Raw genomic sequence first — 17,025 nt, 5'->3', positions numbered from 1 at the left:
AAGCACAGTGTTTCCCTTTTCTCTCTTCAGTGTATTTTAATGCCAAAGTAATATTTTAGGATGGGAAACCATTCCTAAATTTACTTCAGCAAAGCGTACGGGCTCTGGCTCTGCTCAGCTGTCCTCCAAGATGTATGTTTCCACATTGTAGCTTCAGGGTCACCATCAGTGTAAAGTTGTCCATCTCTTATTAGTTTGCACCAAACATGAGACAACATGCATGCCAAGTCATTTATACAAAAACTGTATTTCAAAAACAATAAGAAAAATGCCTTAACTTCACCTGAAAAATCCCTGTATAACTTAAAATGACATATTATTCTGAAACATGAAAGGTCCATGGGAATTCAAAGTGTCGGGATTTGTGTTTGCTCCATCAGATTTCTTCCTAATAAAGCAGTTGGATCAGAGAAAAGTTCACTACACAGTATTTGCTCTAAAACTCCTCCTTGGACGCTCCAGATCAAATATACCAAATATGATAAGGTTTTAGAATCACTGGGATTCTGGCAGTTTCTAACAATATTAAATAGCTTGCAAATTATAAGACAGCTATGTAACCAGGAATGTTTTGCAGGTTTCTGATAACTAAACTACTGGAATTCAGGGAGAGGTGTGTTTTTTTTTTTGTTTGTTTGTTTTTTTGTTTTTTGTATTTTTTTACATGCTGAGTCCATTTAGCAAAAGTGAAAAGGGAAAAAAAAAATATATATATTGCAAATATATCATGCATATATATATGCATGATACGAACTACCAAAGACTAGATACAATTACTCAGGGAGTAGTGTTTAGTATGAAAATGTGGAAAGGATAACGGCAATAAAGATTGCGCAGATACCATCGAGAATGACGATCATTGTATAGCTCTCTTTTGAAAAGTGACCTGATTCTATTTGTCCTTCACCACATAATTACAGTAACATAATTGTTTTCAATCACACAATTTTGTAGATATTTAAAGCAAATTGTATCTTCTCTCTGTTCACGGCATTAGCCCAAGGAGACAGTTGTTACACGTTGGCGTGCTGACCCTTGGGCCCGTGGATCATATTCATATGTAGCAGCTGGATCCTCTGGAAATGACTATGACTTAATGGCTCAACCTATTACTCCTGGACCATCCATACCTGGAGCACCACAGGTAAGAACACCTAGGGCTAAATAACCATACTTTTAAGCATAATGAACATTTTGTGAAGTCCAATTGCATCACAGCTGATTTATTCAACAGGGTTTATTCTTGCACCATGATGAAATGTGAAAAGTGAGTTAAACACAGTTTTATATACTATAGTTTCCACAGAGCTTTAGGGATCCAAAGTCAGCGTATTGATGTTCCAGCTGCATCCTGAAGTTAGTCCTTTTTGAATACCATCACCTTGATTCATCGGTTTCCTTTTTCACAGTTTACTAACCCCTTCGCTGCCAGGCCTTTTCCGCCTCAGGTGTTCGTGCTTAGGTCCTCATAACCACATAAGCTACCCAATGCCAAAATTGCGACCTTTTTTTCCCAACATCTTAGGGGATTCTAGAGGTACCCAGAGTTTGTGGGTTCCCCTGGAGGAGACCAGGAAATTAGCCAAAATACAGTGACAATTTCACTTAAAAAAAAAAAAAAGAAAGAAAATGGGAATAATGGCATCAACAAAGGGTTTGCGGTGCTATAATCACCATCTTCCCAGTTTTCAGGAACAGGCAGACTTAAATCAGAAAAACACATTTTTCAACACAATTTTGGCATTGTACTGGGACATACCCTATTTTTACTGTATTGTGTGCTTTTAGCCTCCTTCCAGTTAGTGGCAGAAATGGGAGTGAAACCAATGCTGGATCCCAGAAAGCTAGACATTTCTGAAAAGTAGTCACCATTCTGAATTCAGCAAGCGGCGATTTGTGTAGATCCTCCAAGGTTTTCCTACAGAAAATGACAGCTGAAATAAAAAAATATTGAAATTGAGGTAAAAAAAAACAGCAATTTTTTCCCCATGTTTTGCTCTGTAACTTTTTGCGGCGATGTCAGATTTTTGAAAGCAGTATACCATTACGTCTGCTGGACTCTTCTGGTTGTGGGGATATGTAGGGCTAGTAGGTTCATCAAGAACACACCGTACCCAAAGCCAATAAATGAGCTGCACTTTGCAATGGGTTTTCATTGTATACCAGGTATACAGCAATTCATTTGGTGAAATATAAAGAGTGAAAAATAGGTATCAAGGAAACCTTTGTATTTCCAAAATGGGCACAAGATAAGCTGTTGAGAAGCAGTGGTTATTTGCACATCTCTGAATTCCGAGATCCCCATATTAGCTTGTGAATTACAGTGCATTTCTCAAATAGATGTCTTTTTCACACAGTCTTACATTTGGAAGGAAAAAATGTTAAGGAAAAACAAGGGGCAATAACACTTGTTTTGCTATTCTGGTTTGACATTTCTAGACACACACCGACCATGACTCAAACGCAGGGAATCTCATGGAACGTTAATGGCCTCCTAGATAAAATTAAACGTACTGCTGTATTCACCTTCATACACCGACATAAACCGGGAATACTCCTGTTACAGGAGACACACCTCCTGGGGGACCATTGCCCATTCTTGGCCACAAGAGCTTCAACAGGGTATACCACGCCGGATTTGTGCGCGGATCACAGGGGGGCGCCATACTGCTACATCGTATGTTCCCCCTGACAAATATCCAGGTCCGGAGGGACCGACGGGGTCTATACGTGGCTATTACTGGCAAGATTGAAGGAATCACGACTAACATAATCAGTGTTTATGTCCCACCACCCCGTCCCCCCCCGGATTCGGAAAACTCTTGACGACCTTACTAACCTACTCGCTGACCTTCCACACGGGCTTACGATGGTGGGGGGTGACTTCAACGCAACCCCAGACCCAACTCTGGACGTGGCCAGTCCGATCTCTGTACATAGACAGGTAGCAGCGGCGGGAATCACAGGATGGCTCTCCACAATGGGGTTCTGTGACGCCTGGCGGGTGTGGCACCCAAGACGGCGACAATTCACCCACACCTCGGCAGCCCATGGGTCGCACTCCAGAATCAACCTGGTGCTGCTTCCGAGCACGGACTGCACAGCCCGCTCTCATATTGAGATACTAGCGAGGGGAGTCTCCGATCACACCCCACTTCGGTTTGTCATGGGTTCCGCCTGATCTCAATCTCGTCCCATGTGGCGCTTAAACGTGTGGTACCTCCAAGACAGGACTTACACAGAACAACTATGACGGGCACTACAAGACTACTTTGCGTTGAATGAAGGGTCGGTGACCTCGGCGGGTACTTTGTGGGCGGCAAGTAAAGCGGTTTTAAGGGGCATAGCCAAAGACTTGATACGGAGACAAGAACGTACACGAACCCAACACATTGAACAAGTAGAGCTTCGAGCAATGCAGCTTGAAAACCAAAACATAACTGACCCAGACGACGGAACGGAATGACAACTAATCCTAATCCGGGAAGAGATCAGGGACCAGTCCCTGGAAGCAGCGAAACACCTATTGAGAGCCACCACGGCGAGGGTTTAAGGGTGGGGGGACAAATCTTGGAAAATGCTATATTGGCTGGCGTCACACCACCATGCCTCCAGGACAGTCCCGGAAGTCTATGACGGGGAGGGTAACCCTGTCGTAAAACACCCGGAAATAGCAAACATCTTCGCTAAGTACTACCAAACACTGTATAAAAAATCTGCTCTAGTTGACCTGGAGCTGGCCCAACGCATACTAGACGAGGTCCCCCTCTCACAGCTACCAGCAGTGGAGAGGCAAATTTTAGACAAAGCTATCAGTGCTGAAGAAATAGGAACAGCCATATCGACCCTTAACGCCGGGACCCGAAGGGTTCCCCGCTGAATACTACAAAGCCTTTAGAGAGGACGTAACACCATACCTGCTAAAACTTTACGCAGAGGTTGAAGAGAGTAGATCCTTCCCCCGGGAACTAGACGCCGCCACCATTGTGGTGCTCCCTAAATCCCAACCTCCCTCACCACACTGCGCTGACTATAGACCAATATCACTCATCAATACCAAAGTTAAAATTTTTGCCACTATCCTCGCTAACTGCCTCAAAAGAGTCTTACCACAACTGATCCAACCGGATCAATGTGGATTCATGGCCACTCGCAGCACTCAACACTGCATCCGCCGTCTTCACGTGGCCTTGGCCGAACGCCAACGGTTACACAGGGATCTTGCCTTTCTACTCATAGATTTTGAAAAGGCCATCGACTCAGACACTATATGCTAACCCCAGCGCCCGCGTGCAGGTGAACGGCACCCTGTCCCCAGCGTTCGTGGTGCAGCAGGGCACACGTCAGGGATGTCCCTTATCTCCCCTCCTGTTTGTCCTGGCCATTGAGCCCCTGGCCCAAATGATCAGGACGGTCCCGGTGTACCGCGGGTGGAATTGGGATAAATCCCAAGAAGATAGAATTGCACTATACGCCGATGACGTTCTGCTGTACATGGAAGATCCCAGTACAACGGGCCCACAAGGCCTTTGCCTTCTACGGCGCTATGAGCGGGCATCAGGATTGAAGGTGAATCCCACTAAATCGGTGCTGATCCCACTGGCTAGCTCGCTTGACTGCTTTGACTGGCAGGACATAATACCATTACGTCGACTCAGTTTTAAGTACCTGGGCGCCTGGGTGTCCACCTTGCCCGAACTGGCTTGGGCCAAAAACCTTACACCGTTGATGACAGGCATCCGGTCAGACCTGCAGAGATGGCAAACCCTGCCACTGAACGTAATGGGACGCATAGCCCTATTTAAGATGATGATCCTACCGAGGCTCCTATATATCTTTCAGAACTTTCCCCTGCCGATCCCTCGCTCCTGGTTCAGAGCTCTCGAAAATGCCACGGGCCGGTTCCTGTGGAGAGGTGCCAGATACCGAGTAGCGACCCACCACTCTATTATAGGAACATACAACGGAGGCCTAGGTGCCTCAGACCCCTACTTGTATTATCTAGCCACCCAGCTCATAGTGATTAACGACTGGTTTAATGGAGGATGGGGGGACCCAGCGTACCGAGTGGAACTTGAGACCGCTGGGTTTCCACACATCCTAGGAATACTATATGGGAGAGGTGACCAGAGCGGCCTTCTTGGCGTGGCCCGCAGCTTTGAGACCCACCCAATGGAACGCCACTATCGCACACCAGACTCCATTATGGGCAGGGAGATGGCTAAGCGCGACAGCGTCATTAGAGGGATTCACAGACTGGGACCGGCTAGGCATTTCCTTAGTGGGTGATGTGTGGAAAGGTGAAACAATGAATTCCTTCCATGACATGCAGATAGATTTCCAACTAACTCAGACACAGTCCTTCAAATACCTTCAGCTCAGACACGCCCTGAGGGTCCACCTGCCAACCACTGGTCCCTTGCCTGAATTCAACCCTCTTGAGGCAAAATTACTCATGGGCAACCTGGAGGGGAAAGGTGTCTCCCAAATATATAGCATGCTAATTAACAATGCTCCCGGAGACATGAACTCCAACAGAGTAAGATGGGAGTCTTGGGTGGGGGCCTTAGAGGATTCGGAATGGAGGGAGGCTCTGATGGCGCCCAGGGAGTTGGCGGTGTCGGCTAGACTCCACGCCATGCAATTTTACTTACACGGAGCTTACCTACCACCGTCCAGACTGCACCGTGCGGATCTGCGCCCCTCCGCCCAGTGCCCATGGTGTGGGGGTGGCCCTTCCGACTTCTTCGATATGGTCTGGTCATGTCAAGTGATACAGATTTTCTGGGACGGGGTGTTCCGTGAGATCGGGGCCGCCCTGGGATGGGAGGTTCAAAGGTCTGCCAAGTTGGCCGTGCTAGGAGTGATGGAGGAGATGGGAGGCCCATGAGCGAAACAAGCCCTGGCCGCCACGGCCATGCTGGTCGCCAAACGAGACATTGCCGCTACCTGGATCTCCCCTGAGGGCCCATCGATTCGAAAGTGGTGAAAAGGTGTTGACTGGTGCATTGTTTTGTGAATCTAGAGGCTGCCCCCGGAAATTTGAGAAAATTTGGGGGGCGGGGGGGGTCGGGGTTGGATGGTTGTATGATCACGGACTGGACAGAGGACACAAACATGGCGGTGGTAACGGAGCTTACGCTGGATGCCCTAGTCAATCCATAACCATGTTCAAACTGTCGCCAGAATGTATTACCCTGTAAATGTCCGCTGTTCTTTTCACCGGCTTTGTTTGAAGTTTTGACGCTCTTTAAAACAATAAAAATTTGTTTATCAAAAAAAAAAAAACTAGACACCTAGGGAAATCCAGGATGGGGTGATTTGGGGGGCTCTCACCAGGTTCTGTTACCCAGAACCCTTTGCAAACCTCAACATTTGGCAAAAAAAACACCTTCTCCTCACATTTCGGTGATAGAAAGTTCTGGAATCTAAGAGGAGCCACACATTTCCTTCCACCCAGCATTCCCCCAAGTCTCCTGATAAAAATGGTATCCCCCATGTGTTGGTAGGCCTAGTTCCCACAAAAGGAAATGCTCCAAAACACTATGTGGACACATCAAAATTATAAAATACAAAACTACCTGTTTTTGCCGGTGGAGGGCACCTGCGTTTCTGGTCCTGGGCTCAGCAGCTGTATAGGGAAACTTACCAAACCCAAACATTTCTGAAAACTAGACACCCGAGGGAGTCCAGGGAGGTGTGACTTGCGTGGATCCCCCAGTGTTTTCTTACCCAGAATCCTCAGGAAACCTCCAATTTAGCTAAAAAAAAAAAAAAAATCGAATTTTTCTAACATTTCTGTGTGGGATCACCGCACAGGAAAAATGTCCTACCACCCAACGTTCCCTCTCAGTTTCCCTGTAAAAATGATACCTTACTTGAGTAGGTGGGCCAAGTGCCTGTGACAGGGAAGAAATTGAGGGGGAACCAAAGCGTGTCCCAAAGGGCAGTTTGGAGGAAAAAAAAAATTTAGGCTGACAAGTGGGGCAACATTTTTATCGGTATAGATGCAACAATGCTGGGTGGTAGGAATTTTATGGATTCCTGCAGATTCTGGAAGGTTCCATCACAAAAATGTGGGAAAAGTTGAGGTACTGGGTTTTTCAGAACCGGTACTGATCCGGTAACCCAGTGGTGCCAGGGTACACCTAAAGACCTCGGGTACTTTCCTGATTCAGACCACAGAAACTCAGAGTCTTCTAGGTGAAGTCAAAGATCGAATTTATTGGCTGCAACCAAGTGACAAGCGTCCTAGAAGTACAACAGCACGGTTTGTATGTTCTCAGGAGACTGTGTTTCAATGCAAAGTCAGGTTTCCTTATATACAGTTTTTTAAGCTTCAGGCAAACATTCTTGACATTTTGGTTGGTCATTCACATGTTTTCACTACAAAGGAAAAAACAGTGTCATGATGAAACCTCATATGTCATGTCATCCAACCCATAATAAATTACCCGGCAAGGCCTAGTATTTTACATCAGATAAGTGTGGACCCCCAATAAAAACGGGCACCTCCCCCTCATAAAGTAAGAAGAAGAAAAGAGCAGGTGCAGGTGTGAGCAAGATTAGGCAGGGTGTGTGAGCGATAATAAGGATTTTATGGCATGGTGTGCCTTGATGCTATCTGATTCGGCCACTGGGAGAGGGACTGACCAAACAGGTTTGACCTGAGGCAATGGTTCCAGCTTGCCCAGGTCAGAGAAAAGTCAATCAAGGTGTACGTGTCCTTGGAATCAAATCTGACTGTATTATAAGCCTATGTGAGGGCAACTTTTAAAAATGGCTACCGTGTATAAAATGGGAGCCACGAGTGCAGGACGAAAAATGGCGATTTCGAGGTGAAAACGCTGCTGGAATTGAGCGAAAATGCTCATGCTTAGTGTACTAGTCATTATCGGTCTTTTGATACTAAAATCGTACTGCTGTGGCAAAGTAAATTACATGGGTCCAGAATTTTTAGAACCACAAACCCTCCTTTTGCCCTTACATAGGCAATAAACCTATTCTCATGCTAATCTGAGTCCAGGTCTATGTTTCTAAAGTCGTTGAGATGTTGCTGTAACATCATCCTAGTATTTAGCTCGTCTCTTGGTGCAGGTTTCCTTATGCATGATGTAACACAGAGGCCACATATGGCAGGACAAAGTAAAGAATACCTCTATCTGCAGTAGGTGGCATAAGATCACACACTCAACAATTAGTGATGTTCACTACTAACTAGTGTTGATGCAGAAGCTGTACAAAAGAATTGCTTACGAATTCTGATCTTCTAACCTGCTCATGTTCAGGAAAAGGGTGAAGAGTGCAAAGAAACAATAGTAGGAAAAGACATAGGTTGGGAAGTGGGTGCAGAAGTCAATTGAGTAGAGAAAAACAATCCCACCCATAAATGACAACGTCATGTTTAAAAGACACTAGAAAACACATTATTAAGAACATATAGACAACAGGAGAAAGTAGTGACCACTATTACAAATGAAATAATAATTTTTCACAACCCTAACCAAAAAGCAAATCCTAAAATTATCTAGTAACATTTTTAGGGCTCCTCTGCATTTCAGTAATTTTGGTATGTTCAGGTGGAACAGTGGTGACTCTCATCAATGCTCTAAGGTGAAAAGGGGGTACTCTTTCCACAGAAAATGAACTTTATTCTGCTTTTACTAAACAGAATAGTACTTTAAAACAATGCCAGCAAAACAATCAGTCTCCTAACACCTAGTCTATACAATCACACGGAAACCTCTTGTGAAACCAACTATGCCCAGAGTCCGTTCAAAAAGCCTCTCTGGCAGGCTTCTATTGTCCATCAAATTTTCTTTTGTTGTTTTCTTTCGCATGGGCCTCTCATTTCAGGCCTCTTCGTGAGAAAAGTACTGCTTAGTTGGAGTGCCCTCCTGGCAAACACCCACAGCTCACTCGAAAGTCTCAATGTCTTAAAGCAATGCACCAGTGTCTCTCCTCTGTGGCAGACACTACAAACAATGTGCTCTTCATTGATCAAGGGCACAAATCATCTCGTGCAGACCCAAGCACCATTAATTGGGAAATAGCTCAAGCTCAGCAGCACTTTCAGACTCCAACACTCATTATTTAGTGTCAGAGGACGCTCAAGCTGCTCTTTCATGGGCACCACAATATAGTGCCTTTTTCCAAACTTGAAATCTCCGGTGCACTGCCCTTCTTCCGTTGGAGCAAAGAAAAGGGGGGGTGTGGCCAAAACTCAGGCCAAGGGGTTCAAGGGATTGCACACTGTCAGAGGTTACCAGCACATGACAGGTAGAGAAATGAAACCTCAAAACAGCTCTGCCATCAACAACAGGAATCCTTCTCTTTAGCTCTTTTACACTGAAACTTTGGTTTTGTGATGTCCAACGCCGTCTGATGGAGCAAGTAATATACCATGCGCTGGCGATCGCTGTCCAGCTTTGCTACTTTCTGGGTGCTGAGACTGTAGGGCCAAGACGTCCGTCTTTCATCTGTAGCTGTCACTGATGGGAATTAGGCTTAAATCAATGTCCTGCAGGTTATTATAACTTGATACCCGCAGAATCTAGTGACGTAGGAAATGTGCCACAGTTGTTAGTTTCCTTCAATTTAGTACAAAAACAGTTCATAGTTTTTAACAAGGGGACTGCAAGCAGGTGGTCTGCAATCTTCAAAGGAGTAGCCATACACCATGGGCATAAAATACAAAGACAAAGGCAGAAGGGCAAAACAGGGTCTCTAGCATCTTTAATTGGGTTCTTTCCATTATTCTCTGCCATCTATAGCTACATGAGAATTCTATCTGAATGGATTTCCTCACACAGTGGCATTGTCTAATGGGGTAAACACATATTTTCCTCAATGATTAAGTCTAGGTGTTCCTCCTTATCTTAGAACATCTCAATAGAGAAATCACATGATACTGATTATCAGGGACATGTAGAAACCTTCCTTTAAAAACTGTGCATCAGGTGCACTATGCAATACACAGGCTAATAGTCAAATGTGCAAACAAAAAGACAAGAACTAGAGGATCCTGACATTTGCATGATTAGGACACATCTGATCCCACCAAAAATTAAAGTAACAGGAACAGAAGGGAACCGAAAACCAAATTAAGATAGACATTGAAAATTTGTCATGTTCAAAAAAGGTAAACATAAGATATCTCCTATTGAGATGGAAAACTTGTCTTACTATAATATTGAGTCAGTTAACCAGTCTATCTCTACCCTGACAGTCAGGCTGGATAACATTGAAGCAGGCCTAAGGCAAATTCTTGAAAACCAGTCTGGTCATACCAAAGGGAATTATACATAACATGGGGGTCCCTGGTACATCACTGCAGTCTGGAAATGTGAACCTGAACAATACATCAATAATAATAAAAGGGCTGACTGGTGAAAGGAATTCGAAAAAGAGAAATGAGACTAGGACATAGCTAAAATCTCAATAACTAAGCATGATGCGACATTGGTCAGGGGAAGTAACAAAAGAAAAAAATCTATAGGAAGAACAAAAAATTATTTGGGTGATAGTCAGGCATGTGACACAACACCGAGAGTACGGGTGATACACAAAGGCCAAAGTTACACAAATGTTAACTCTACCGTTGGCGACTACACCATATACGGTACTCCTAGCTAATGTTTCAGTTCCTTCTTCAGGAAAAAATGAAAACCTGGTTTTCTTTTAAGAAACAAAAGCCATATGCTACTTAGGAAACAGAACATCATTAACTAATGTAATATAGAAATTAGGCCACCTTGAGTCACAGATCTATAATTTCATCCTTAGGTCCAATCAAGGCTACATAAATGTAGGGCTGCCTGTTCCTTTAAGGGAAGGGGCAGTAACGTGACTAACTGCGGGTGACGCACTTTGATCCTGTATATCTTTTTATTTTCCTTCAATACCATTATAGCCATATAGACATGCACTGGTGAAGTGTTATCTCTTATGTTCACAGCATGAAATATTATCTGTGGAATTTAGTAACCAGAACAAGTTCAACCAACTGTTGCGTAGCGATGGGCATCGTCATGACCATCCCCTCACAACACAGGGGAGCTTGTAATAGTATCAAAAGCAGCAACAGACATGCAAAAAGCAAATAAAAAATAATAAAAACGCACAAAACGTCAAGCCATCAGATATACTTGCTGTGTATCAAGCACAAAAAGCATAGACAAAACAATGGCATGTGTGAATAAGCGGTGACACACAACACCATGTCATGTACTTTATGCACTGTAAACCTGCAGCCCAAAACCCAATATTTGGGCCTGTTTAATTTGTCAGGTTTAAAATCCTTACCCTCCTTTTGACAGTAGATCACCAGGCAATGGAAATCTGCTGTCAAATATAACTTTACTGTTTCTCTTCTAACATACAGGACCAGCAAGAACAATTCATGATAGGACCAAATACACGAAAATACATTTCCATTACTTAACTGTTACCCTCTTGTCAGTTACTTCGCAACATCAAGCCACCTTAGTTTTACCTTTCTAAAAGTAAAAATTGTTACACTGACACTCCATATTAATTTGGCACCTACAATTTCCACTGTGAAAAATAAGTCTTAATTGGCAAATCGTTCTCATTAAGGCATGTAGCCTTCAAAAGTTTAGAAAAGGGCTGCATCTTATTTTCTGTCTAAGACTTAATGCAACACTTTGTTTTCTGTCAAATAAAAGCAACTAGCAGGCATCATTTTATTTTTTTAGAGCGGAGACACAAATGTATCAGTTCTGCAGAGCATTTAACTTGATGTTGGGACCTTCGAAGAAACCCCTTTTTTTAATATTTTCCCTTTGGAATTAAGTTCTTTAATTGTATTGATGTTCTTCTGGAGAAACCAGAAATCCCACTTTTAGAGGCCCGTAGGGTCGTTCTGCATTTCACAGAGACAAGGCCCTAATTTAAAAGGTCACAAGTGTCAACATGACAGCCTCCTCCATCGTTCATGGGAAAACTAAAGATAGCATCTCAGCAGCGTGACTTGAGCCAGCCTCTGTAGCTCTCCTAGATTCTGCCACTCTGAATCTGTCAAAGACAGTAGGCCTTCCTGTTTTCCTTCTAACCTGCAATAATTCACTCTATTTAAAAAAAAAAAATCCTTTTTAGGCGCTAAAAAAAAATGATCTCTATTTCCAGATTATTAAACTACATTTACTGTGAATAATTCACAAACCTTAATAACACACATACCAGTTATTAGAATAAATGCTTGTTGCAATCCCATGCAATGGTACATATTTCATCAACCTCGAATGAATGAACGTCTCAGTAGGCCCAGCTGAAGTTAGAACCTTCAACCTCGATATTAAAACAAGCCTTTGTACTGGCACATTGACTCATTGAATCATAAGAAGGCACAACCTGCAAATATATATCAAACCTAAATGTATGCATTTACTGAAGCCTAAGACACTTTAAAAAGTACTCTGAATGAAAGAAAATGCAGTTTAAACAGTGCTTTTGCCCAAAATCGACTTTGATATTTTAGGCATTAAAAAATCAATATCCTACAATTTTCTTGCATAATATGCATTACCAGAATGTCTATTACACAATCCATGAGTCAGCCATTGAAAATATTAACTTATACTTTATAGAAATGAGCTTGTTTGCTCCTGTGCCAAGGGAAAATTGCACATACAAATGTCATTTTAGCGGTGCAACATAACTTAAATTAAATTTTAATGCTAGGAGGTCATAGTATAGGTATTAAGCTTTATAAATATTAAAAAACGATTTTGAAAGGCACTTATTTTTTAAAATAATTTTTCCATAATTAATAATTTTCTTTAAAAAAAAAAAAACAATTATTCTTTTTTTTTGTGATAATTCCACATATAAAAGCAAGCTGCATCCCTTGCCGAAGAGGCGGCAAAACTGGATAGCATTTATCTACTGTCATTTTGCCGGCCGGGCTTTCTTCTTAAAAAGTCTAACTTCGAGGTTATCGAAGATTTCTGTGTCAAAGCTACCATTTTGGGGCCATTTTAAAACACCATCTTTTCTGGTGTAACGGATCCATACTTCATTATATGTGATGGGGCCTACTCCGTGCTTCACATATAGTTCATAGGTTGGAGTTCCAATCGGAGGAACCGGACATGAGTCCTCCAACCGGGAGTCCCTTTTACAACCAAGACAAAACAAATTTCCAAGTCTGCTAAGACCAGGCATCTTCGCTCACTAGTCTAGCTTCAAACTTCAAAGGATTATCGTTTACGATAGTCTCGTGAATACACGAGTCCTTCGGCTTTGGTACTTGCAAGTTCCAAATCAAAGTGATCCCGAAGGGATACCAAACCAAATGTCCAACTAAGGACCAAACCAAGTGTCCAACTAAGGACTGGGAGACGCTCCACTTATACTTAACTGAAAATATCGATGACATCACCAGAAGACTCGTCTTATCGTTTCGCTCTACCAAACATCAAGGGTCCAAATCAGGGCGATAGCCAGGGCAGCAGTCCTTCGTAGCCGTCGGGAAGCGGGGAACCTCGCAGCAAAGACTTTCGGACCACGTCGACATGCAGGGGTCGATGAAGTGGCGGCCTTACTCCAGAATTTTCACACAAAGCTCCCCACGGACCTCAGGCTTGGACCGGTACCGCTGGTATCGCCCCACGTTGGGCGCCAACTGAGGGAATGGGTTTTTCAGAACCGGTACTGATCCGGTAACCCAGTGGTGCCAGGGTACACCCAAAGACCTCAAGTACTTTCCTGATTCAGACCACAGAAACTCAGAGTCTTCTAGGTGAAGTCAAAGATCGAATTTATTGGCTGCAACCAAGTGACAAGCGTCCTAGAAGTACAACAGCACGGTTTGTATGTTCTCAGGAGACTGTGTTTCAATGCAAAGTCAGGTTTCCTTATATACAGTTTTTTAAGCTTCAGGCAAACATTCTTGACATTTTGGTTGGTCATTCACATGTTTTCACTACAAAGGAAAAAACAGTGTCATGATGAAACCTCATATTTCATGTCATCCAACCCATAATAAATTACCCGGCAAGGCCTAGTATTTTACATCAGATAAGTGTGGACCCCCAATAAAAACGGGCACCTCCCCCTCGTAAAGTAAGAAGAAGAAAAGAGCAGGTGCAGGTGTGAGCAAGATTAGGCAGGGTGTGTGAGCGATAATAAGGGTTTTATGGCATGGTGTGCCTTGATGCTATCTGATTCGGTCACTGGGAGAGGGACTGACCAAACAGGTTTGGCCTGAGGCAATGGTTCCAGCTTGCCCAGGTCAGAGAAAAGTCAATCAAGGTGTACGTGTCCTTGGAACCAAATCTGACTGTATTATAAGCCTATGTGAGGGCAACTTTTAAAAATGGCTACCGTGTATAAAATGGGAGCCACGAGTGCAGGACGAAAAATGGCGATTTCGAGGTGAAAACGCTGCTGGAATTGAGCGAAAATGCTCATGCTTATTGTACTAGTCATTATCGGTCTTTTGATACTAAAATCGTACTGCTGTGGCAAAGTAAATTACATGGGTCCAGAATTTTTAGAACCACAAAGTGTGTGATTTCCTGCAAAGTTGGAGGTTTGCAGGGCGTTGTGGCTAAGCAAATGGTGTGGGGTGCATGTGAAGCACACCACCCTGGACTCACCCATATATTTAGTTTTCAGATGTGTATAGATCTTGTGGATTTCTCTACATGGCAGCGTCCCAAAGTCCAAAAAGTGCAGCTGTCACCATTCCAAGTGAGACAATTTTGAGACTTAGACAAGCTCTCATGGCCCAAATGTAAAACCAAAACCCCCAATACTCAAATTTCCTCTTGCTTGCCATGGCATAACATGTTTTAGTGTGCAGGGGAGAGCTGAAAGACTGTTACCGCCTTCAGTCGGGGTGTGGGGGCATAGCCATCACCCCACTATTTTATTTTTTTTAATTCCCAGGCATCTAGTAGGCTTTCTGCCCCCGGGGAGTGGATCGGGGGTAAATGCCCCATCTTCCCACTGGTTGGCAGAACAACTTTGGCCCCATTTATTTGGGGTGGGGGTATGACCATACCCCCACGCTCTTTTTTTTTAAAGAAAAATCTTACCTTTCTAATGGGGCTTTCTGCCCCCATTGGGGGCATATGGGCCTTCCAAAAATAGGCCGATCTGCCCCCAAGGGGGGTAGATGTGGCCAACAGTAATGTGCCCCCATGGGGAACAACCCTAGTAGGCTTTCTGCCCCCAGGGAGTGGATCGGGGTAAATGCCCCATCTGCCCACTGGTGGGCAGAACAACTTTGGCCCCATTTATTTGGGGTGGGAGTATGGCCATACTACCACCCTCTTTTCTTTAAAAAAAAATCTTCCCTCTCTAGTGGGCTTTCTGCCCCCGTTGGGAGCAGATGGGCCTTCCAAAAATAGGCCGATCTGCCCTCAAGGGTGGTAGATATGGCCAACAGTAATGTGCCCCCATGGGGAGCGACCCTTGCCCAAGGGGCTGCCCCCTCCCCAAACAAAATACACACCAATCCCTGGGGCCTAAGTGGTGCAACCTCTGCCTTTCGCTGGAACATAATTAAAACTGCAAAGCCTGTTGGTGTTTCCGTCTGAAAGACTGTGAGATAGAAGACCCTGTCACAGAGAAATGCAGAAGCAAGAAGTTGAGAAAGCGCCATATATTTTCGGACTTCAGGACACCATTTTGGACACTGAACAAGAGCACACAAAGTTTCAGCTGCTGAATAGGAGGCTTTTTCTATTCAAGTTTCAGACTCCGAAGCCGTAATGACTCAATATGCAGGAAATCCTTCCTGGTCAACAAACAGTGAGTAAAAATCCCTCTGCTACGATTGAAAAACTCACAAGTATGGAAGCAAAGGCTATCAAGCCGCCAATGCCCTCGGGCCATGGCAGGTATCGCAAAACATTCTCGGTTGCCCCGCTGTCTGGTTCAACACAAAAACCTAAACAAGACAGCCTCTTCCAAACTGAGCTGTATGCCATTGGCTATGGTACCAAAAGCTTCCACTTCACAATCAGCACCAACTGTTTTGGCACAGAAAAGACTGTCTGCCTTGGCTCCGACAACTTGGGTACAAAAAAAGACCACTTCAACACTAAAAAAAAAACAATTGGACTTCATAAAAGTTAGGACTCGAAAACACCAACTGAGCCAGTTCTTCAGAAAATGAAGCAAAAGCTCCAAGTCAGCTGTCACAGCTCCACATTCAACTTCAAACCGGAAGAGTTTTGGTCAACACTATCATTACCACTCTTACCAAACAACAGCTTACTTTTGAGGAGGCCTTAGAAACGCCTTCGCCTCCAGAGGAGAAGGGACAAGGACTTGGGTGAGGCAGTGTCATCTCCACCACCAATCACTCCACCACAAACTCCTTCTCCTTTACATTCTAAGGGTTACACCCTTGATATCGCTCCACAGGGCTCACCTCATTCTCCACAACACTGAGGACACAGGGGATGACAGTGTCCCTTTTCATGCTGACACAGCCCCTTGATTGCAAATGATGTGCACACCTACATAGACACAGACCCGTAGGTCTACCCAGCTTGACCTTCCCCACCTGATAATACAACTTCTTTCCAAGAACTTATCGGGAAGGCAGCCACATACCATCAAGCACCCCGTTGATAAAGATACTATTAAGGACGGTTTTCATTTTGAGACTCCTACCTCGTTACATAAGTCTACACAATATCTGCCCATGCTTAAAGGCATCTTAAGACATGAGCAGGATATTTTCCAAGACACTGATAGAACACATATGTATGTGTGGAGGAAATATATAAGCTTCTCCATCTGATACAATTTACATCAATGGTCAGATACCTGCAGACTCTTTAGTTGTATCTAATGCCAGGAAAAGAGCCAATTCACAAGCTGCTCTGGATGCGCCACCTCCTCATAAAGAAAGTGAGCTCATTGATGGTCAAAGTATTGCTGCTCAGGCAACAAATCATTGGTGTATTGCCAATACACAAGGGCTCCTTGCGAGGTATGACCATGCCCACCGGAACAAAATACTCCAATACCTCACAGAGGAGCACA

The 17,025-nt window shown here is 44.0% G+C and overlaps 1 protein-coding gene across 3 annotated transcripts in view; it reads left to right on the top strand.

The window, feature by feature from the left end:
• KDM1A (lysine demethylase 1A) overlaps nt 1-17,025 on the top strand; it is a 590,627-nt gene that overhangs the window by 524,378 nt on the left and 49,224 nt on the right. For all 3 annotated transcript variants that reach the window (XM_069223917.1, XM_069223918.1, XM_069223916.1), the window contains one exon: nt 998-1,144. In XM_069223917.1, the coding sequence (XP_069080018.1) occupies nt 998-1,144 (147 nt within the window). The remainder of the gene's footprint in view (nt 1-997; nt 1,145-17,025) is intronic.

The sequence above is a fragment of the Pleurodeles waltl genome, chromosome 3_1 (assembly GCF_031143425.1).
Source record: "Pleurodeles waltl isolate 20211129_DDA chromosome 3_1, aPleWal1.hap1.20221129, whole genome shotgun sequence".
In the NCBI taxonomy this organism is placed as follows: Eukaryota; Metazoa; Chordata; class Amphibia; order Caudata; family Salamandridae; genus Pleurodeles; species Pleurodeles waltl.
This window is presented reverse-complemented; position numbering and strand designations above follow the sequence as displayed.